The sequence below is a fragment of the Bacillus rossius genome, chromosome 15 (assembly GCF_032445375.1).
Source record: "Bacillus rossius redtenbacheri isolate Brsri chromosome 15, Brsri_v3, whole genome shotgun sequence".
Lineage (NCBI taxonomy): Eukaryota > Metazoa > Arthropoda > Insecta > Phasmatodea > Bacillidae > Bacillus > Bacillus rossius.
Genome location: NC_086342.1, coordinates 29,729,121 through 29,751,619, shown reverse-complemented (window position 1 = coordinate 29,751,619; position 22,499 = coordinate 29,729,121). Strand labels below are relative to the sequence as shown.

At 41.2% G+C, this 22,499-nt stretch overlaps 1 protein-coding gene across 1 annotated transcript in view; it reads right to left on the bottom strand.

Annotated features, from left to right (window-relative positions):
* Positions 1-11,264: 11,264 nt before the first annotated feature.
* LOC134539668 (mucin-2-like) overlaps positions 11,265-22,499 on the bottom strand; it is a 115,793-nt gene continuing 104,558 nt past the window's right edge. Inside the window, exons 8-9 of the mRNA XM_063381855.1 lie at positions 14,561-22,058; positions 11,265-12,924 (exon numbers count right to left, since the gene is read on the bottom strand). Of these exons, the coding sequence (XP_063237925.1) occupies positions 12,443-12,924; positions 14,561-22,058 (7,980 nt within the window). The 3' untranslated portion in view covers positions 11,265-12,442. The remainder of the gene's footprint in view (positions 12,925-14,560; positions 22,059-22,499) is intronic.

The following is a 22,499-nucleotide window of genomic DNA, read 5'->3' as shown; positions in this document are numbered from 1 at the left end:
TTTTTACGATGAACTTACGCCGAATTTTATTATTACTACTTCTGACTTACTCTGTATGGCGGTAATATTATTGTTGACTCAGAAAAAAAAAGTTTTTGTCCCTTTTTCAATCAAGTAATGTTATTTATTTAAAAAAAAATATTTTTATTGTCAGTTTATTGGTTTAGGCCTACTCACCAGACTGGTTTCTCCTACTTTTCAATCCCCTTCTATCTTCTGATGACCAAGGGTGGTTGCGGTTATTACGTCTGTAAACTTTATAAGGCGACCGGTTCGAGCTTTGCTGTGCATTTTTTCTGCGATACGTTGTCAGCAGTGGCTGGTGTCGGCGCGGGGCTGTGGCGGGATCAGCACGAGACGTGACAAGTTTCCTGTATCTCGTTACCGTCCACACTCGCCTGTTCCGGTCGTCACTGTTTCCTCGTCTCGTCGTCGGACGAACACAACATCCCCCCCCCCCCCCTTCTTACCGGCTGAATCATCAGGAAAAATATACTTGCAGGAATTCCGAGATTATTATAAAGTTCGGTAATATACTGTAATATATATACAACAGGATATATATATAACAATATATATAAAAGTATATATATATACACACAGATACAGGGGCGCAACAACAAGGGGGGGGGGCGCAAGGTAATTTTGCCCCCCCTCTGAAACCTTGAAGTGGGGGCAAACGGGGGCAAAGAAAGTGCTGTGTAATCAATTTTTAGATAATAAAACTGCTTAAATAGCACCATTTTCCACCTTCAAATACAAATTTTCCAGGGGGAGGACCCCCGGACCCTCCGCTTCAATAGGGGGGATCGATGATCTTTTATAAAAAGGTATATTGCCCCCCCCCCCCTTTTGAAAATTTAGTTGTTGCGCCCCTATATATATATATATATATATATATATATATATATAGTTAAATGGAATAGAAGTATTCATATAAAATTATAAATGTTTGAAAATTTGTACTTTTACACTAAAACAACACTACACACTAGTGTTCGCCGCAATACTGGGTTCGGATTATTACCCGAGAAAGTATACATTGTGTTTGTCTCAGTCAGTGGCGTAGCCAGGATTTGTGTTTGGTGGTGTGTGTGTGTGTGGGGGGGGGGGGGGGGTTAAGAAGCACGGTCTCCCCCCCCCCTATTAAAGCGGGGGGGGGGGGGGGGGGGGGGTGGATTTTATGGTGTAAAATAGTGCTATTTTAGCAGTTTTCGGTACTTAACTTTAAATATTGTAATGGTAAAAAAATTATTAATTTTTTATTAAAAAATTGTTTGAGTGATGAAGTAAGAAAGAAATTAATTAAAGTTATTTTTATCAATCCAAGTGCCTTGTTTACGTCCACTCCAAATCATAAATCATGCTCGAAGCTCGACAATACAAAAAAAAAGGAATAAAAAAGGGTTGGGTTTCGGCAGAACTGATCTATTCCTGGAAACAATTAGCTTTAGCTTGAAGAGTTACATGACACCATGTCGTTTCAATTCTATACACACACAGCGATCCTTACACTTTTGGAAGCCCAGTCACCATCTGCTTATAATTACCGCGCTGGTTAAATACAGTAGGTGTAAGATATTTGAAAGCTTGGGACCCGTCACGGCGTCACAACCTTATAGCTTCTGCTCGCGACAGGGGTAGGGGAAGGGAAGGAGAATCGGTAGGGCTCGCTTACTCTTCCCCTCCAGTGCAGCGGCCGGTGATAGCAGTAAGACACCCAGGCTTTTAGCTAACCTGCTTTCGGTTAAGAAAAATTAATTGGGGCTAGGGGGTGGGGGGGGGGGGGTTTAGAACCCCTAACCCCCCTTCTGGCTACGCCCTTAGTCGTATTGGTTTATATTTTCCACTGTTCAAAAATAATGAACTTGAATGAAACATCAAATAAATTTTAAAGAATTGTGCCAATTTTTCGTAACAATTACTCAGTATTATCTCGTAAAACGTATTCCATACATGCAAACATAACCATAGTCAATGCATGGGCGTCGCAACCGGGGGGGACGGGGGGACACGTCCCCCCCCCCCCCCCAATAATAAAAGTCTTCAATATCGTCCCCACCAATAATATAGGTATTTAGTTTCGTAGTTTCGTAGTTTCGTAGTTTCTCCTGATGTTTAAATTAATGATTTTGTGTGGATATAGCACCAGCAGATATGTTAACTGTGTTTTTACAAATTTGTTCTCTGAAAATATTTTTTATAAAAAATAAATTATATAGTGCAACCAACTATAATTAGAATATTTAGGAAAGAAAAATGCCTAAAAACCACCTTTCTGCACCTTCAAACCCCAAATTTTCCCGGGGGAGGACCCCCGGACCCCCCGCTTTTTTTTCCAGGGGATGGATATTCTTCAACAACTAAATCAATTGAAATCCCCCCCAAAAAATATATCCTTGCGACGCCCATGGTCAATGTGCTGTACGAAGTTACAATATATTTCTTGGAGTATTACTAACTATTTCTTGCATTATTGTTTGCAAAGTTACTTTTGTAAAAGTACATAAATTTTTTTTAGTGCTCAGATTAATAGAAGAAGTATTGCTCTTTCCGAATTGTTATGTATGCGTCCTTCACTTCTGCAGCCATAACCAAAGAATACTTTAATATAAGTAACGGCTGCATTCAGTGAGAAACTAGTCGTTTAAAGATGAATGAATTTTTAAACTATTAACTAAAAATGGGGTATCAAAAAAGAAATATAATTTTTTTGTTCATTAAGATTCTTCGCGATCTACTTCTAAACCTTTTTCAATCCATATTCATCAGTTCACAGTTGGTCCTACTTGTCCGACATCAGCTAATTCAGTCTTGTCTCCTGTGAATTTTTATCGTCATATTTTTATTTATTTTTTATTTTTGGAATTTTTCTATGCAAAACAGTGCAAAACTGCAATGGCGTATGTCCAAAAAAAACTGCATTTAATCAAAATTCCCCAATGCGCGAATCATTTAAAGAACGTATCTACTAAAGAGTTTGCCACAATGATGCATGTAAGGAGGCGAGCTATTCGTCCTTTCACGAAAGGATTCTGCAAGGATCCTTGGAACTATTCGGAATGTCTTCGAGAATGGCTGACAGACATTAAAATTAAATTTCCAAGGATCCCTTAAGCTAGAGGGTCCTCTGAGTAGGTAACCGGAAACAGCCAGTGTCTCACTACCGAAGTTCATTTTTTTCGAGTTAAATTGTAGATTTTGATGTTCACAAAAATGTACGCAATTTACCTAAGGCAAAGATTCACAGTATCAAGGACTTTCTCCAGTTCAGTTCCAAAGTCCGACTGTCTGGACAGCCACAGGCGGGTAGAGGAAATTTCAACGTGCGAGGTGGTTTTCAGGACTATGCATGGATGTGGTATTGTCCATTTACCTCGATATTGCGGAAGGCAATAGCGATACCAATGTCGGATCATATCGCCCAGTCTGCAACTACACTGTAATTTTGTTTTTTAAATGGAACTGCAATAATCATGCAAGAATACATATACTTGTTGACAGGGGCGCAACAACAGGGGGGTGGCAAGGGTACTTTGCCCCCCCCCCCCCTCTGAAACCTTGAAGTGGGGGCAAACGGGGGCAAAGAAAGTGATGTGTAATCAATTTTTAGATAATAAAACTGCTTAAATAGCACCATTTTCCACCTTGAAATACAAATTTTCCCGGGGGAGGACCCCCGTACCCCTCTTCAATAGGAGGATCGATCATTCTTTATAAAAAGGTATATTGCCCCCCCCCCCCCCTCCCTTTTGGAAATTTAGTTGTTGCGCCCCTGCTTGTGGATGACTACATTTACATAAAAGAAACCGTATCTCTACAGAAAAAAAATATATTCGTAATAATATTGTGTTTGGATACTTGCCAAGGAATTTATGCTTTGCTTGTCCCAATGCACCTACACTGGCTAAAGTTATTTCTAAACATTTCCCTGAATAGCTTTCCAGTATTAACTGCGTGCATTAATAAGCATTATAAACAAAATTAAGTCCAATTTTTTATATTCTTTTTATCTTTTCAATTGTTAAAAAAAGGCTTGTATGAATCAACAATAAAAATAGAATTTATGTGCGAATTTTGGTAAGCGTGACAAGAAATATTAAGTTTTCCCCCCCCCCCCCCCTTAAAACCTATTATGTATGCAAACATAACCATAGCAATTTACAATAATTTTTTGGTAGTAATATAAACAATTTATAAGCAACTGGTAGGATATTTTTTTTACTGGTCACCTAATCATCATAGCTCCGACCGAAGGTGAGTGACAAATCCAAATGGTATTACTATATTCTATATAGTACTATATCATGTTTGAAGGTATTTGTACAAAATTACGGCAGTTATCGTGTCAATAAAAATGTGACACAAACACACACTCATACATATAAACTTTTGAATTGACTATGGTTTTGGAGTCTATGGATCATAAACCCCCCCCCCCCCCTCCTTGGCACCAAATCTTTAATTAATTTCTTATTCATCACTCAAACAAATTTCATATTAAAATTAATAAAATTTTTACCATTACAATATTTAAATTTAAGAACCGAAAACTGCTAAAATAACACTATTTTACACCTTAAAATCCAAATTTTCCCGAGGGAGGACCCCCGGACCACCCGCTTTAATACGGGGGGGGGGGGGGGGGGGGGGGGGCATGCTTCGTAACACCCCCCATACACAAATCCTGGCTACGCCACTGATACCAGCAACCTAAAATATTTCGAAATCATTATTCAATTATATGTATCAACTGCATTTTCATAATAACGTGATATTTTTCTGTGACATTGCGTCCATCACAAAGTTGGGATTCGAGTACCTACATCGTTTGATCATCTTTACTGATGTACTTTGCTTATTCAACGAGAGTGGAGTGTCTTGAAATAAAACATTAAAACGTGACAACGTGCTGCAAATGAGTGCTTGACCTCAGTTTTACTAAACGGTAAGGGAAAAAAAATGAGGGCGAACTGGTAGTTGAAAAAGATAACTATGCTACCATCTATGGGAAGTTTACTACCAACCAATCATAATGACCCCGCCTTTTTTCGGGCATTCCAAGTTGGTTGACCTGCCATCTATCGGCGAACTGATAACTTAGTCTAGAAGTGGGCTTGTGATTGTACTGCCACCTATCGCGTGAACGTAAGACTATTGCTTCGATCGTGCCCACAATAGTGAGGTTTGCCTGCCATCTGTGAAGCTTTTGAAGTACTTCTTCTACTCTGTCGACTGTCGTCTTCGGCGTTGTTTGCCTTCCATTTATCGAGTTTAAATAATGTATATATTAATTTTTGAATTAAGTTTAAATAGTTGATTGCCAATAAAAATATTGAATAATATAAATCCTTTTCTTCTTTTTTTCTTAACCTTTATAAAATTGCTTATAGTCAAAAAATGAAAGCATTAACTAATGTTTTTTCTATATTCAACTCTTTGTTACGTCATAGTTATCGGCATTAAAAAGTGGTTATATATTTATAAGCAAAATATTTTTATCGCTAATAACGCATAGAATTTATTGTTGTTGTACTAACATAGCGGAAATGCAACAGACAGTATATATGTAATCCAAATTTAATTTGTATAGGATGAACACTATCCAAATTTTCAATAAATGTTTTCCGTGAAAATTTTGTTTTAAAATCAAATTTTACTTGGAGATTGCGTACAGAGATAAGAAAAAACGCAGACGTATGCTTACAAGGCATCTAAAATCTCGTTACTAAGTTGTTACGTCATTCACTGCACGAGTACAGTACGAAGGCATACTTTAGGCTAGTAAGGAATTTATATTTCATAATTATTGCACTTTATAATAATTGTTTGAAATTTTTTTAATATGTAGGTACGTAGGCCTACAAAATTATTTATTGAACCTATCTACAGATTTCTCACTACCACCACCACAACCACTTCGTTTCTCCATCTAACATATTTTGTCCGGACTCTTTGTACCTAAAATCGTATGGCCTAATTGTGTTTTATCTAACAAGTGTTACTCTGTTGTTCCAAACTGCGTTTTGCCTAAATGAGATTTTTTCCAGCCTTGATTGTAACTTCTCAGGGTCTATTTTTCTCCCAAAATTCACTTTCACACTAAAGTAATTCTGATATTGTCTTACGAAACTACAATCGAGTACATTATATCTTATTGTTTAATATTATTAAGATATCTGGATATTGTTACTCTTTTATGAATAAAATATAATATTATTATATTATGTTCAATCATATTAGCATTAATATAAATAAATTAAGAGCAATGCCAAACATATCAGAGAGCTCTGGGATACAGAAAGATAATGTTAGAAAAATTACATCGAAACTAATTTTCGTAGGTAACTAATGACGAATTAAAAAAATGTAGGATTAATGAAGGCCTTTAATATTCTACATTGAGGAAATTTAAAAAGTTAAATTGTGCACAGCTCCTTATCCTGTCTGTATAAGGACATGAAACAGTATAATATTTACTAACGTTACATATGTATAAATTAGGCATATTTCGAAGAAAGACTACCTTTACTGATATGCGACATCCGGAATTTTTTTATATATCTCTTCATTTAATGGTCCACTGAACTCAAAACCATAGACATATCAATTATATATCTAACTTTTTATGGACCCGTTTACTACCGTAATTTTATATGAATTACTTTCAAACTTATACATAAAGTAAAGTAATAGGAAATCTCTATCGAATCCGTTCAAAGGTAAAATCCGACAAAATTGGATAGAAATGGGGAAGATTAAAAAAAAAATCTAAATAATTCCCTTATTATGACAAATACCGCATTATTATGAAATTATTATACTTCATTAGTGTAATACAAAACACGCATGTGAAAAATAATTTCTGATATGATCAACCATAACTGCATGGGATGGAAAAAAAACAGGGGTTGGAAGACAAACAAATTCATAACTCCCTTAGTAAGATCGCCATCAAATTCGAGTGTATAGTTTGTAAACTTTTAAAATATTATCTGAAACTTTTGTCTGAAACAATTTTTGATAAGGCCAACAATTTCTAAATGGGTATGAAAAAATTGGGGTTAAAATCCAAAAATAAACCCTCATAACTTTCATATATGTACAGTATCGAATCCATTCTTATTAATATTGTCTTTTGTCTTACATCAATTTTGATAAGACCAACGGGAGAAAATAACAAGTGATGAATGACAAAAAAATAATCGTTAATTCCGTACCGTGTACACTACTTATCGAATACACTCTTATTTATTTTAAACCTTCTTTTATTATAAAAATCGTTTGTCTAAAAGTAAATTTAATACAACCAAACATTTTTTCAAAGGGTGGAAACAACAAGGTTTGAAGGACAAACAAAAAAGCGTCAGCGGGTTTTTAGACTGTATGCTTCCAGATCAGCCGTGCTAACTCAACTGATGACACCCCTCTAAGGAGCAATGGGTAGTGTCACGTTTGTAATAATGAAGAATTTATAAAAGACAGAAGAATTCTCAAATATTTGTTTTTTAAAAAAACTGATTTACTTATATTTTGTTTTTAATGTTTATATTTTTTTTGTGTCTGCCGCGGCTGGCGACGTGACGCCAAGCACCAATTAGAACGCTGATTTCAAATCTTGAGTTACTTTAAACATTTTAAGTATGAAACGTTCTTTTATGTCTAGCAAACACTACTAAAAGAAGTATCTGAAGAAATAGCATTAAATTCAGTGGTTTTATTTAGTAAATTGTAGCATCCCTGAGTTTATTTATGTCTAAGGGAAGGTGTTAAGTCTAGTTAGACTAGATAGATAAGACAGTACCCTACAAAACTGTTATTAGTGTGAAATCGAAGACGAAATGCCCGCAGTGAGTCCCTACTATTGCCCGTACACTATCCAGTATAGGGCCTATACCAAATCGACGCCAATGACGTAAGACAAAAACTATTTGCGATACTGAAATAAACTGAACATATTTTGAAACCTGACAGGTTAAGCTAAGTAACAGAGTTATTTGTTTTATAGTGAGTGAAATATTTTGACGTGACAACGTCTAATAAATCGATGAACGCCAGCTGCACGCACGAAAGTGTCCCGTTACGCACATTGTTCCGTTACGCTCATTGTACGCTTGCGCCGCATCTATCTCTCTTCCACTCGACTGTTTATAAAGTGAAGTGAAAAGTTAATGTGGTTTTCATTGCTTATTACAACAACAATTTCAGCAAAAAAGGTTAATTATTCTTGCATTTTCAAAATCTGATTACTAGTATAATTTCATGTATTTATTCTTTAATTATTAAAATAAAAATGATTCAATTTTATTCATAAAGTATGCAACCATTTCATCAATGTTTTGTTATGACGTTGTCACGTTAAACTATCGTCCGTAAACCGACTTTACAGACAACAATTTTTTTTTATATAAACTGAACGTAAGTAAACCGTCGAACACTCACACCCCAGTGGTCTTGACGATTAAGACCTCTTGACTTAGATGGACTAACCCGGACAAACAAAGAAACATCAAATTTAAAGCTTTTATGTACTTAATTGTACCGTGCAACAAGTTTTGTACTGGAGCATACCGTTAAAGGCTGTTTGTTGTACGTATGTGAACGTGCTCAACGCAAAATCCAGTTTATTAGTAAGTCTAGATACCTTATTATTGACATAGCGTACTGTTGAGTACTATAAGTACTTTTCATGTGTTTTTGTCAAAGAGACTTCCTTGATGTGTAATTGTACATGTTTTTAGTGAGTTATGCAAAGTGCGTAGCTATTTGTATCAACAGCTTGCAAATAATCTATAAAATTTCTTGCTTATTAATTTCACACTTACTCTCTTTATTGTGTTGATCTGAAACCCCAGTAACATTCAGCCAATTCTCAGTACACAATTAAGTGTAGTGGTATATGTATATGATACAATGATAAATTGTTACATAAGGTCTGTGTTTATGTTCCTGCATACATCTGACATCCAGTCATAGCATAGGCATAGCGGTAACAGTCTCCATACACGTAATTAATGTGCAAGCAAAAGCACGAGAAACACAGTTCATACATATGTCTTCATAGCATATAGTGCCTTCAATATTGAACCAGTGACATTTCCCCCTAGACCGAAATTATCACCGCTTGCGTTTTTGAGGTTGTATTTCTTTAGACGCGTTGAGGGTGAAATTTTACTATGCACCAGAAATGCTTATAATGTGCGCGCATTACACAACGGAAATTTGACAGTCTGAAATTCCAATGCGCACGCATGCAGAAACTGCTATAGCTGAGAGCCGAAGTTGTCAAGATGGCAGTGATCAATGTGGCAACATGCACCCGTATATATTAATTTTCGCTAACATCGGAGGATACACTAAGCGTATTGGTATACCAAAGAAAAGTTTATGGTAGTGAAACTATCCTGGAATACACTTTGTAAACTTGAATTGTCATAACAAGAATGAATCGCATCTTAAAAAATACCTATCAGTTATTAGCCAGGTATATTGTGTTGAAAGAAACATTTAAAAATTAAATTAAAAAATTTCATTCAACCAACCATTACTATAATGAAGGAAATAACTATGGTTGAACGACAAAAAATAACTTTTAATTCCTGTAGTAGGTACATTATCAAATCCATTACAATTTGTTGAAAAAAAATGCCGAATTGTTAACTTAAAATTCTGGCTGAAACCTTTTTTGATGAGAAAAACTTAATACAAATATTTCAATAACCAGGGATTGAATTTAAAAAAAAAATTATTTACTATGGACACTATAAAATTCTTTCAAACTTATTGTAAACCTTCTAAATGTAATCTTAAATCTTGGTACAAAACAAATTTTTATTCGACCACTTATTAGCTTAAGGAATAACAATTAAACAATTGATTTCCACCTTACTAAGTGCTAAGTTATTGAATGTTGTATGCATTGAATTAAAATCATTCGAAACATTTTTTGCTGCATGTAATATGAGAAAATCTTAAATCGACCGTTTTGGAATATTAGAGAACATATAGAATGTTATGTACATTAAGTTATCAGTTGGTTACAGAGGTTTATAGAATATTAAAGAAGTTTCCAGAACGTTCAAGACGAAATAGAAACTTATAAATAGACCTGCATGTGAAGACTGTACCGAAGAATTTTTTTATTTAATCTTTTCCTCATTTCGCCACTGTGGAAAATTTCAAGTGACTAATCGAATATGAATTCCATGCGCTCGTCTTTGGAATGTGTTAAGTTCCCGTAAAATTTCTGCATGCATGAAACCATGATTATTTCCTAAATTTTAAAAACTTCAACCAATATTCAACTTGCCTGTAAATAACCAAGCCCTTTTTTAAAATTCTTATTGGTCAATCATTAGGTCTCATACTTTGGTGATAGGGTAACCAATACTTCTAAGGGAAATAAGGGACAGATCAAGAGCGCTGAAGTCCAAACATCAAAGTGAATTAGATGTATATATGCCTCAAATCTACTGTGCTACCCATTTAATTTAAGAAATAATTGTGTTTGTACTTATAAAAAGCGATTTATGATTTATATCAAAACGGAATTACAATAATGCAGCTTAAATACGTCAATGCTGTTGACTTGTTCTTGGTTAAGAGCAATAAATCAGAGGACGTTTCTTATCTTTTAAAATATATCGATGTGCTTAAAATATAAGATGTTAACTTTTTAATAATCAATTGAATGGTTTTTGTTTGTTTTATTAATCATACGCGATTAAATGCATAAGTAGACATTTCAATTAAAAGTCTGTAATTTGTCAGGCCCATGTTTAAATTGCATATTTCACAATTAACTCACAACAAAAAATCGTAACATAAATATAATTAGTAATCAACCAAAGTTTTTCATATGAAATTCAATTATAGTGAAATCTTTTTTTTACTTAAATTAGGGGTAGGCTACATAATAGTTATTTACATTTATAAACACAAGGCATACATGTTAAATGTTAAATTTACTTATAATGTAAAGCACCTTGAATATTAATGTGCAGAAAATGACAGGTTTTAACATAATTAAGAAGTTACTATAGAACATGAGGTTTAAAACTTTTATTTATATCAATTATATGCTCTTAATAGCGAATGTAAAATGCCTGTCAGTTTTATGCCAGCTATGTGATTAAATATTAAACGCCATTCTTTTTTTGGGATATATTTACAAGTATTTACCATAGTATAAGGTTTGGTAATAAATACAATTTTATGTAAACTTACTTATATTACAGCTAATCTAAAACAAAACAAAAACTTAATCTCGTTTAAAAAATAAGTTTATTAATTTTCCAAAATGGAATACACAAAACAGAATTTAAGACTCATACAAAATATTTACATTAAGTACTAAACACAATTATAAAACTGTACAAAGTCTTACAATTTTTTATTTGCTATAACCTATATGTACTATATGACCAGAAACGTTAAGGGATATTCTCTTAATTTGTCGAAATATTTTAAGAAAAAATTACATTTTTAAATAAATAACTAAATTTAACAGTAAATTTTGCAAATCCGTAGAAGTTTAATTTCTGAAATTTTAATTACGTTAAACCAGTTTTTATGCAATTTCTTTTAAAAAAATTGACTGTTAGAAGTATGTTTAAAAATTTCACATTTTTTGAGCAAAATAAATACGTAATTCTTTTTTCTTGCAAACGTAATGTAATCTGCGATAAACGTTTACGCGATGCACAACTTTGCCAAAAGAATAACCAAGTATACAAAAGAGAACCACGTGCTAAAGTGCGTTCCAGCTAAAAAAAACTGACCATTTTATAATAAACTCCTGGCAGGCATCCTTTTATTTAAAATAAACGTAACCTCCATCACGCTTGTTCCAAATTACAATGCAATTTTCGACAGAACGTTTCGTGCTCTAACTTTTTTAGTAACTGAAAGAAGTGACTTGGTCAAAATTTAAATATACGTATACATCAGCAGGATTTCTTGTACCTGGAGAATCGCCAGTTATAGTCCGGGGGCAATCTCGCCAGAAACGGAACACCTCAACAGTAGGAAGTCATCGAAGGGGCCGTGGTCATGGTCATTTTTTTTACAGCCGCTTCTGTGTATCCACATGTTCCGTAGACTAATGATGATGCAGATATATTCTTGTCTACTACGCATGGCCCCAACATCGGCTCAAATTTTACCGAAAAGAACGGTCAAAAAATGCTGTCGCATTCCGAAAGACTTTTTTTTTAAGTTGTAAGTTTTGTTTTGACACATCATTTTGAAGGCACTATTCACCAAATAGCGAAAGAAAAAAAAAACTGAATTTAAATCCCAACATACAAACTGCTACAAAGGTTTTCATAACCTCTGACTGCGTCCAAAATTACGTACATCTGTTGGTGTACGAGCTGTTAAAGGTTGGGGGGCCGCGTGGTCTACCTCATCGTTAGTCTACGGGGCTCGTTCCACGCGCGGTCTACGGTCGTCTCGGCAGGGCCTCGACGGTGATGACTCTGTCCGCCGCGGACCTCGCGCGCCTGCGTGAGATGGCGACGACGGCGACGAAGGCGAGGAAGACGACCAGCGCTGACGCGCCGATCGCCAGGTTCGTCGTCGAGTGGGCGGAACCAGCGGGGGCGGCGGCTGCGGCTGCTGCTGCCCTCTTGACGACGCGGCGGTGACCTCGGAGGTCAGCGTCGTCGACGGCGACGCTCTCGACGGCGCCGCGCCTGCTGACGTGGTGCCGCAGCAGGTCGCGGTCCGAGCCCACCATCAGGCCGCGCACTCCCAGGGTGATGGACACCACCTGCTTGGCTTCGGCTCCGACGTCCCTCTTCTCGACCCGGTGGGTTGCTGCCTCCTGCTGCTGCTGCTGCTGCTTCGCCCGGGCCAGGACCTCGTCCACGTCCCTCTTCCCGTACTGCCGCCGGCGAGACGTCTTCCGCGGCTCGTACAACCCTGCGTCCACCAGATTCTCTCAAGAGGACATCGGTGGTTAAGGAACTGAGGGTCTAAGACCACAATTACATCGAGTCATATAACGATGATTTGTATGGGGTGATCAGTAGAGACCCGGAAAATTCGCGGGTTCAATGACCTCCAGGATAGACTCCAAAATCCTCTTACACACTCGGGCAAATGGCCACCTGTTCATTGGCTGCTGACTCGTGAGTCGTCTCGACTGGGTGGCCTGTGATTCGACACTTCTATGAGTGAGGGTCTCTAATTATTGGCCCTCAGTCCTCCAGATTAACAGTGAACCAATGACAGAAGCAGCACTAAGGTATAATTATTTGAAATTTAGCATAACACGAAATGAACCCGCGAATTTTCCGGGTCTCTAGTGATCAGCTACGAAGAAATGATCATAACGTTGACTGGGAGATACTAGGTGAGCTGAAGCCATGGCGTTTTGCCATAGTGTTGATCTTGGAAACGGGAAGGAAACTTTCCACAAAAGAAAAAAATCATCCCAACCTGACCTCGGATCCATCCACTTACCAATCCAATACTCTAACCACTGAGCAAACATGTTGGAGTTACTTGAAAGTTATTTGCGCGAAGGTAATTTATTCCAGTTATGCTGTTACTTGTTTCATTTACTGCTACAATTGTATCTAACATAGGACTTATATATTGATAACACAGTTTAAGGTCTTTAATCTGGTATTCTGTGGATTCTTCTAATCTTTTATTCAGACACCAATCCAACCGATCACAATGAGATTGACTTTGGTCAACAGGTCGCATCACTTTGCTGCCGACATTATAAATTGCTTTAGCATTATTGTTACAGTCGGTTTTCATTTCAGTACATTTCAAATTTCCAAGGTAGTACATTTGGTATTCTTATTTTAAAGAATATTTTGATTTGATAATCTGGTAAAAATCGCTAGTCCATGGTCCCGAACAAAACGGATTAAAGACCCTTCACTGTAGTTCACTTCATGTCAGAGTTGTTTCACCACAAATTACAAATTTATTCTGTACGTCCAATTGTGTTTTGAACCATACAAATATCCGCAAATAAAGCCTAATATCAAATAGTTATCTATTATTATATTTATTATTTTTAAAAGCAATCCCGATGAATGCAAGTAACTAGAAACGGTTTAACTTAACGGCGTGACAGAAAAATGAGGAATTAATCATTCATAACACTCATAAACACACATAAATATATAACTGTAAAAAAATTTACAAGAAAATTGATGATAGTTACTCCTTATATACTATATAAGATAGCTGGTCGAAATATTTTGAATTAAATCTGCTGGGCATCCTCTTAAAATAAAACACAACCATTATTAAAAATTGTCTAAATTTAGGTCTTCCAAAACTAGGCATACAACACAAAAATATTTTACATTGTATGCTATTATCAAAAGGAAGATTTACTTTAAAACCTACAAAATTTGTTGGTAACAATGAGAGTGCTATATAAGAATTGACAAACATAATACAACTATTAGTGTATTGTTTTCAGAAAATAAACCTAACCCTGTACAAATTTCCTCGATTTTTCAAAGTTAAACACATAGAAGATTCAGACGCATAACAAAAAAATTTATATGCTCGTGAATGTTACACTTACACGAGTGGAAGGCATGGTACCGAGGATCCTGGTCCTTCCCATGGAAATCACCATCCTCCCTCGGTTTGGTAACGCCATTCGTAACCACGTTAGGCCGTGGCGCTGGTGTGTTTATTTGTCCTGGGAGTAGCGAACTACCATCGTCAAATATCTGGTCACACTCGGGGTCCTTCGATCCGGGGAAACAGTTAGGTGGCCTCACTTGCGTGATAACTGTTCCGCTCGCTGAACCGGTGCAGTTTTTATCCGACGACCCCGGGTAGCAGCCGGGAGGAAGTTCCGCAGCAGGGGATGTAGGAGGCAGGTATGTGGGGGCAAAGTACGTTGTCGAACCAGTTGGCTTGTTGCACCGTGGATCAGGGGAACCGGGATAGCAGACGGGGAATGTTACTGGGTTGGGGGTTGATGTCTGAGGACATCTGGGATCAGTGCTACCTGGGAAGCACTGTGGAGGAGTAGTTAAACACTCACATATTGGAGAGTGAGGTGTGAAGGTTGGTGGCAGGAAAGTTGTAGTAGGAATAGATGTTTGGGGACATTTAGGATCCCGGGATCCTGGATAACATTGTGGTGGAGGCTGTGTCGATGGTGTTGGTCGTGGAGTAGGAGGAGGTTGAGGACATCTTGGGTCTCTAGAGCCTGGATAACACACAGGAGGAGGTTGTGTTGAGGGAGTAGGACGTGGTGTAGAGGGAGGACGTGGACATCTAGGATCGCGAGAACCTGGATAACATTGTAGTGGAGGCTGTGTCGATGGTGTTGGTCGTGGAGTAGGAGGAGGTTGAGGACATCTTGGGTCTCTAGAGCCTGGATAACACACAGGAGGAGGTTGTGTTGAGGGAGTAGGACGTGGTGTAGAGGGAGGACGTGGACATCTAGGATCGCGAGAACCTGGATAACATTGTGGTGGCGGCTGTGTTGAGGGAGTAGGAAGAGGTGTAGGAGGAGGTTGAGGACATCTTGGGTCTCTAGAGCCTGGATAACACACAGGAGGAGGTTGTGTTGAGGGAGTAGGACGTGGTGTAGAGGGAGGACGTGGACATCTAGGATCGCGAGAACCTGGATAACATTGTAGTGGAGGCTGTGTCGATGGTGTTGGTCGTGGAGTAGGAGGAGGTTGAGGACATCTTGGGTCTCTAGAGCCTGGATAACACACAGGAGGAGGTTGTGTTGAGGGAGTAGGACGTGGTGTAGAGGGAGGACGTGGACATCTAGGATCGCGAGAACCTGGATAACATTGTGGTGGCGGCTGTGTCGATGGTGTTGGTCGTGGAGTATGAGGAGGTTGAGGACATCTTGGGTCTCTAGAGCCTGGATAACACACAGGAGGAGGTTGTGTTGAGGGAGTAGGACGTGGTGTAGAGGGAGGACGTGGACATCTAGGATCGCGAGAACCTGGATAACATTGTGGTGGCGGCTGTGTCGATGGTGTTGGTCGTGGAGTAGGAGGAGGTTGAGGACATCTTGGGTCTCTAGAGCCTGGATAACACACAGGAGGAGGTTGTGTTGAGGGAGTAGGACGTGGTGTAGAGGGAGGACGTGGACATCTAGGATCGCGAGAACCTGGATAACATTGTGGTGGCGGCTGTGTCGATGGTGTTGGTCGTGGAGTATGAGGAGGTTGAGGACATCTTGGGTCTCTAGAGCCTGGATAACACACAGGAGGAGGTTGTGTTGAGGGAGTAGGACGTGGTGTAGAGGGAGGACGTGGACATCTAGGATCGCGAGAACCTAGATAACATTGTAGTGGAGGCTGTGTCGATGGTGTTGGTCGTGGAGTAGGAGGAGGTTGAGGACATCTTGGGTCTCTAGAGCCTGGATAACACACAGGAGGAGGTTGTGTTGAGGGAGTAGGACGTGGTGTAGAGGGAGGACGTGGACATCTAGGATCGCGAGAACCTGGATAACATTGTAGTGGAGGCTGTGTCGATGGTGTTGGTCGTGGAGTAGGAGGAGGTTGAGGACATCTTGGGTCTCTAGAGCCTGGATAACACACAGGAGGAGGTTGTGTTGAGGGAGTAGGACGTGGTGTAGAGGGAGGACGTGGACATCTAGGATCGCGAGAACCTGGATAACATTGTAGTGGAGGCTGTGTCGATGGTGTTGGTCGTGGAGTAGGAGGAGGTTGAGGACATCTTGGGTCTCTAGAGCCTGGATAACACACAGGAGGAGGTTGTGTTGAGGGAGTAGGACGTGGTGTAGAGGGAGGACGTGGACATCTAGGATCGCGAGAACCTGGATAACATTGTGGTGGCGGCTGTGTTGAGGGAGTAGGACGAGGTGTAGGAGGAGGTTGAGGACATCTTGGGTCTCTAGAGCCTGGATAACACAAAGGAGGAGGCTGTGTTGAGGGAGTAGGACGTGTTGTAGAGGGAGGACGTGGACATCTAGGATCGCGAGAACCTGGATAACATTGTGGTGGCGGCTGCGTCGATGGTGTTGGTCGTGGAGTAGGAGGAGGTTGAGGACATCTTGGGTCTCTAGAGCCTGGATAACACACAGGAGGAGGCTGTGTTGAGGGAGTAGGACGAGGTGTAGAAGGTTGCTGAGGGCACCTAGGATCCAAGGATCCTGGATAGCATATGGGAGGAGTAATAGGTTTGGGTGTAGTTGTAGCATTGGTTAAACAAGGGCAGTAAAAGGGAGTAGTAGTAGGGGGCGGCAGGTATGTCGGAACAACTGTAGACGTTGGACACCGAGGATCAAGTGAACCAGGATAACATCTCAGTGGTTGTGTAGGAGGAGGTGTGGGTGGTATAGTAGGTCTTTGAGTTTGTGGACACAGTGGATCAGGTGATCCAGGATAACATCTAAGTGGTTGTGTAGGAGGTGGTGTGGGAGGTCTAGTTGGCCTCTGTGTTTGAGGACATCTTGGATCGGGTGAGCCTGGATAACATATCAGGGGTTGTGTAGGAGGGGGTGTGGGTGGTCTCGTAGGTCTTGGAGTTTGAGGACATCTTGGATCAGGTGAACCAGGATAACATCTCAGTGGTTGTGTAGGAGGAATTGTGGGAGGTGTAGTGGGCCTTGGAGTTTGTGGACACCTTGGGTCAGGTGACCCAGGATAGCATCTCAGTGGTTGGGTTGGAGGAGGTGTAGGAGGTCTAGTAGGTCTTGGTGTTTGTGGGCACCTTGGATCAGGTGATCCTGGATAACATCTCACTGGCTGAGTTGGTGCAGGAGTTGGTATTGTTGGTTGTTCTTGAGGACATCTAGGATCAGGTGATCCAGGATAACATCTAAGTGGTTGTGTAGGAGGGGGTGTAGGTGGTCTCGTAGGTCTTGGTGTTTGTGGACACCTTGGATCAGGTGACCCAGGATAACATCTCAGTGGTTGGGTTGGAGGAGGTGTAGGAGGTCTAGTAGGTCTTGGTGTTTGTGGGCACCTTGGATCAGGTGATCCTGGATAACATCTCACTGGCTGAGTTGGTGCAGGAGTTGGTATTGTTGGTTGTTCTTGAGGACATCTAGGATCAGGTGATCCAGGATAACATCTAAGTGGTTGTGTAGGAGGGGGTGTGGGTGGTCTCGTAGGTCTTGCAGTTTGTGGACACCTTGGATCAGGTGACCCAGGATAACATCTCAGTGGTTGGGTTGGAGGAGGTGTAGGTGGTCTAGTAGGTCTTGGTGTTTGTGGGCACCTTGGATCAGGTGATCCTGGATAACATCTCACTGGCTGAGTTGGTGCAGGAGTTGGTATTGTTGGTTGTTCTTGAGGACATCTAGGATCAGGTGATCCAGGATAACATCTAAGTGGTTGTGTAGGAGGGGGTGTAGGTGGTCTCGTAGGTCTTGGTGTTTGTGGACACCTTGGATCAGGTGACCCAGGATAACATCTCAGTGGTTGGGTTGGAGGAGGTGTAGGAGGTCTAGTAGGTCTTGGTGTTTGTGGGCACCTTGGATCAGGTGATCCTGGATAACATCTCACTGGCTGAGTTGGTGCAGGAGTTGGTATTGTTGGTTGTTCTTGAGGACATCTAGGATCAGGTGATCCAGGATAACATCTAAGTGGTTGTGTAGGAGGGGGTGTAGGTGGTCTCGTAGGTCTTGGTGTTTGTGGACACCTTGGATCAGGTGACCCAGGATAACATCTCAGTGGTTGGGTTGGAGGAGGTGTAGGAGGTCTAGTAGGTCTTGGTGTTTGTGGACACCTTGGATCAGGTGATCCAGGATAACATCTAACTGGCTGTGTTGGTCCAGGAGTTGGCAATGTCGGTTGTTCTTGAGGACATCTTGGATCTGGTGATCCAGGATAACATCTTTGTGGTTGTGTAGGGGAGGGTGTGGGCGGTCTGGTAGGTCTTGGAGTTTGTGGACATCTTGGATCAGGTGAACCAGGATAGCATCTGAGTGGTTGTGTAGTTTGTGTTGGTGTAGTAGGAGGTAAATATGTTGGTCCTGGTGTAGTTTGGGGACATCTGGGATCTTTTGAACCTGGAGCACATTTAAGAGGCTCAATTGGAGGTAATGTCGGTTTAGTTGGTTGTGGTGTTTGTGGGCATCTTGGATCAGGAGATCCTGGGTAACACCTTACTGGCTGTGTTGGAGGAGGGGTGGGAGGTCTAGTTGGTTGTGGACACCGAGGATCAGGTGAGCCAGGGTAGCATCGGACAGGTTGAGTTGGTGGAGGAGTAGGCCTTGTTGGTTGAGGTGTTTGTGGGCATCTTGGATCAGGAGATCCTGGATAACACCTTACTGGCTGTGTTGGAGGAGGGGTGGGAGGTCTAGTTGGTTGTGGACACCGGGGATCAGGAGAGCCAGGGTAGCATCGGACAGGTTGAGTTGGTGGAGGAGTAGGCCTTGATGGTTGAGGTGTTTGTGGGCATCTTGGATCAGGAGATCCTGGATAACACCTTACTGGCTGTGTTGGAGGAGGGGTGGGAGGTCTAGTTGGTTGTGGACACCGGGGATCAGGAGAGCCAGGGTAGCATCGGACAGGTTGAGTTGGTGGAGGAGTAGGCCTTGTTGGTTGAGGTGTTTGGGGGCATCTTGGATCAGGAGATCCTGGATAACACCTTACTGGCTGTGTTGGAGGAGGGGTGGGAGGTCTAGTTGGTTGTGGACACCGGGGATCGGGTGAGCCAGGGTAGCATCGAACCGGTTGAGTGGGTGGAAGAGTAGGTCTTGTTGGTTGAGGAGTTTGTGGGCATCTTGGATCAGGAGATCCTGGATAACACCTTACTGGCTGTGTTGGAGGAGGGGTGGGAGGTCTAGTTGGTTGTGGACACCGGGGATCAGGAGAGCCAGGGTAGCATCGAACTGGTTGAGTTGGTGGGGGAGTAGGCCTTGTTGGTTGAGGTGTTTGTGGACATCTTGGATCAGGAGATCCTGGATAACACCTAACTGGCTGTGTGGGAGGAGGGGTCGGAGGTCTAGTTGGTTGTGGACACCGAGGATCGGGTGAGCCAGGGTAGCATCGAACAGGTTGAGTTGGTGGGGGAGTAGGCCTTGTTGGTTGAGGTGTTTGTGGGCATCTTGGATCAGGAGATCCTGGATAACACCTTACTGGCTGTGTTGGAGGAGGGGTGGGAGGTCTAGTTGGTTGTGGACACCGAGGATCAGGTGAGCCAGGGTAGCATCGAACAGGTTGAGTTGGTGGAGGAGTAGGTCTTGTTGGTTGAGGTGTTTGTGGACATCTTGGATCAGGGGAGCCAGGGTAGCATATTATGGGTTGAGGTGTTGTAGGTTGGGGTGTCGTTGGAGGTAAATATGTAGGTCCTAGTGTTGTTTGAGGACATCTAGGATCTGTTGAACCTGGGAAACATCGCACTGGTTTTGTTGGAGGTAATGTAGGAGGTTTAGTCGGTTGTGGACATCTTGGATCTGGTGACCCAGGATAGCAACGAACAGGTTGAGTTGGTGGTGGAGTGGGAGGCCTGGTAGGTTGTAGAGTTTGCGGACATCTTGGATCAGGTGAGCCCGGGTAACACCTAACTGGTTGAGTTGGAGGAGGAGTGGGTGGCCTGGTAGGTTGTGGAGTCTGTGGACATCTTGGGTCAGGTGAACCAGGATAGCATCGAACTGGTTGAGTTGGAGGAGGAGTGGGTGGCCTGGTAGGTTGTGGAGTTTGCGGACATCTTGGATCAGGTGAGCCAGGGTAACACCGAACTGGTTGAGTTGGAGGAGGAGTGGGTGGTCTGGTAGGTCGTGGAGTTTGTGGACATCTTGGGTCAGGTGAACCAGGATAGCAACGAACTGGTTGAGTTGGAGGAGGAGTGGGTGGCCTGGTAGGTTGTGGAGTTTGTGGACATCTTGGGTCAGGTGAGCCAGGATAGCAACGAACTGGTTGAGTTGGAGGAGGAGTGGGTGGCCTGGTAGGTTGTGGAGTTTGTGGACATCTTGGGTCAGGTGAGCCAGGATAGCAACGAACTGGTTGAGTTGGAGGAGGAGTGGGTGGCCTGGTAGGTCGTGGAGTTTGCGGACATCTTGGGTCAGGTGAGCCAGGATAGCAACGAACTGGTTGAGTTGGAGGAGGAGTGGTTGGCCTGGTAGGTCGTGGAGTTTGTGGACATCTTGGGTCAGGCGAGCCAGGATAGCAACGAACTGGTTGAGTTGGAGGAGGAGTGGGTGGCCTGGTAGGTTGTGGAGTTTGTGGACATCTTGGGTCAGGTGAGCCAGGATAGCAACGAACTGGTTGAGTTGGAGGAGGAGTGGGTGGCCTGGTAGGTCGTGGAGTTTGCGGACATCTTGGGTCAGGTGAACCTGGGTAACACCGAACTGGTTGAGTTGGAGGAGGAGTTGGTGGCCTGGTAGGTTGTGGAGTTTGTGGACATCTTGGGTCAGGTGAGCCAGGATAGCAACGAACTGGTTGAGTTGGAGGAGGAGTGGGTGGCCTGGTAGGTCGTGGAGTTTGTGGACATCTTGGGTCTGGTGAACCAGGATAGCAACGAACTGGTTGAGTTGGAGGAGGAGTGGGTGGCCGGGTAGGTTGTGGAGTTTGTGGACATCTTGGGTCAGGTGAGCCAGGATAGCAACGAACTGGTTGAGTTGGAGGAGGAGTGGCTGGCCTGGTAGGTTGTTGAGTTTGTGGACATCTTGGGTCAGGTGAGCCAGGATAGCAACGAACTGGTTGAGTTGGAGGAGGAGTGGGTGGCCTGGTAGGTTGTGGAGTTTGTGGACATCTTGGGTCAGGTGAGCCAGGATAGCAACGAACTGGTTGAGTTGGAGGAGGAGTGGGTGGCCTGGTAGGTCGTGGAGTTTGCGGACATCTTGGGTCAGGTGAGCCAGGATAGCAACGAACTGGTTGAGTTGGAGGAGGAGTGGGTGGCCTGGTTGGTCGTGGAGTTTGCGGACATCTTGGGTCAGGTGAGCCAGGATAGCAACGAACTGGTTGAGTTGGAGGAGGAGTGGGTGGCCTGGTAGGTCGTGGAGTTTGTGGACATCTTGGGTCAGGTGAACCTGGGTAGCATCTTATTGGTGGCGATATAGTTGGTTGCGTTGTGATTCCTGGTGTTGTTGGTTCTCCTGGACATCTGCCTTCACATTTTCCTTCACATATCTGGAAAACATTCATTTTCATCAGTATTAGGGCACACATTTTTTAATTGTCTTTATTTATATTTTTTTCTTATATGTATTTTTAAGTATGTAATTTAAATACCTATGTTTTAATATATTAATTAAAAATTTTCTTTAATTTTTGAATTTTTTGTTTGATATTTATTTTAATTTTATTTTTTATACAACTAGAATTATTATTTTTATTGTTAACTATTTTATATACCATTTCTTTAATATTTGGGTTTTTTAAATTTTATTAACAACCATAAGTAACAGTGCTGTATTATAGAATATTTAAATTTTATGTGTTTTAAAGGTTTTTAAACATAATTTTAAGAATTTTTAAATTTGTTTTAAGTTTTCCAAAAAAGTGTATTTTGTATTATATTCTTTTTATATTATAATATTAGTTGAGGGTGTTAACATTGATTTTAGGTTC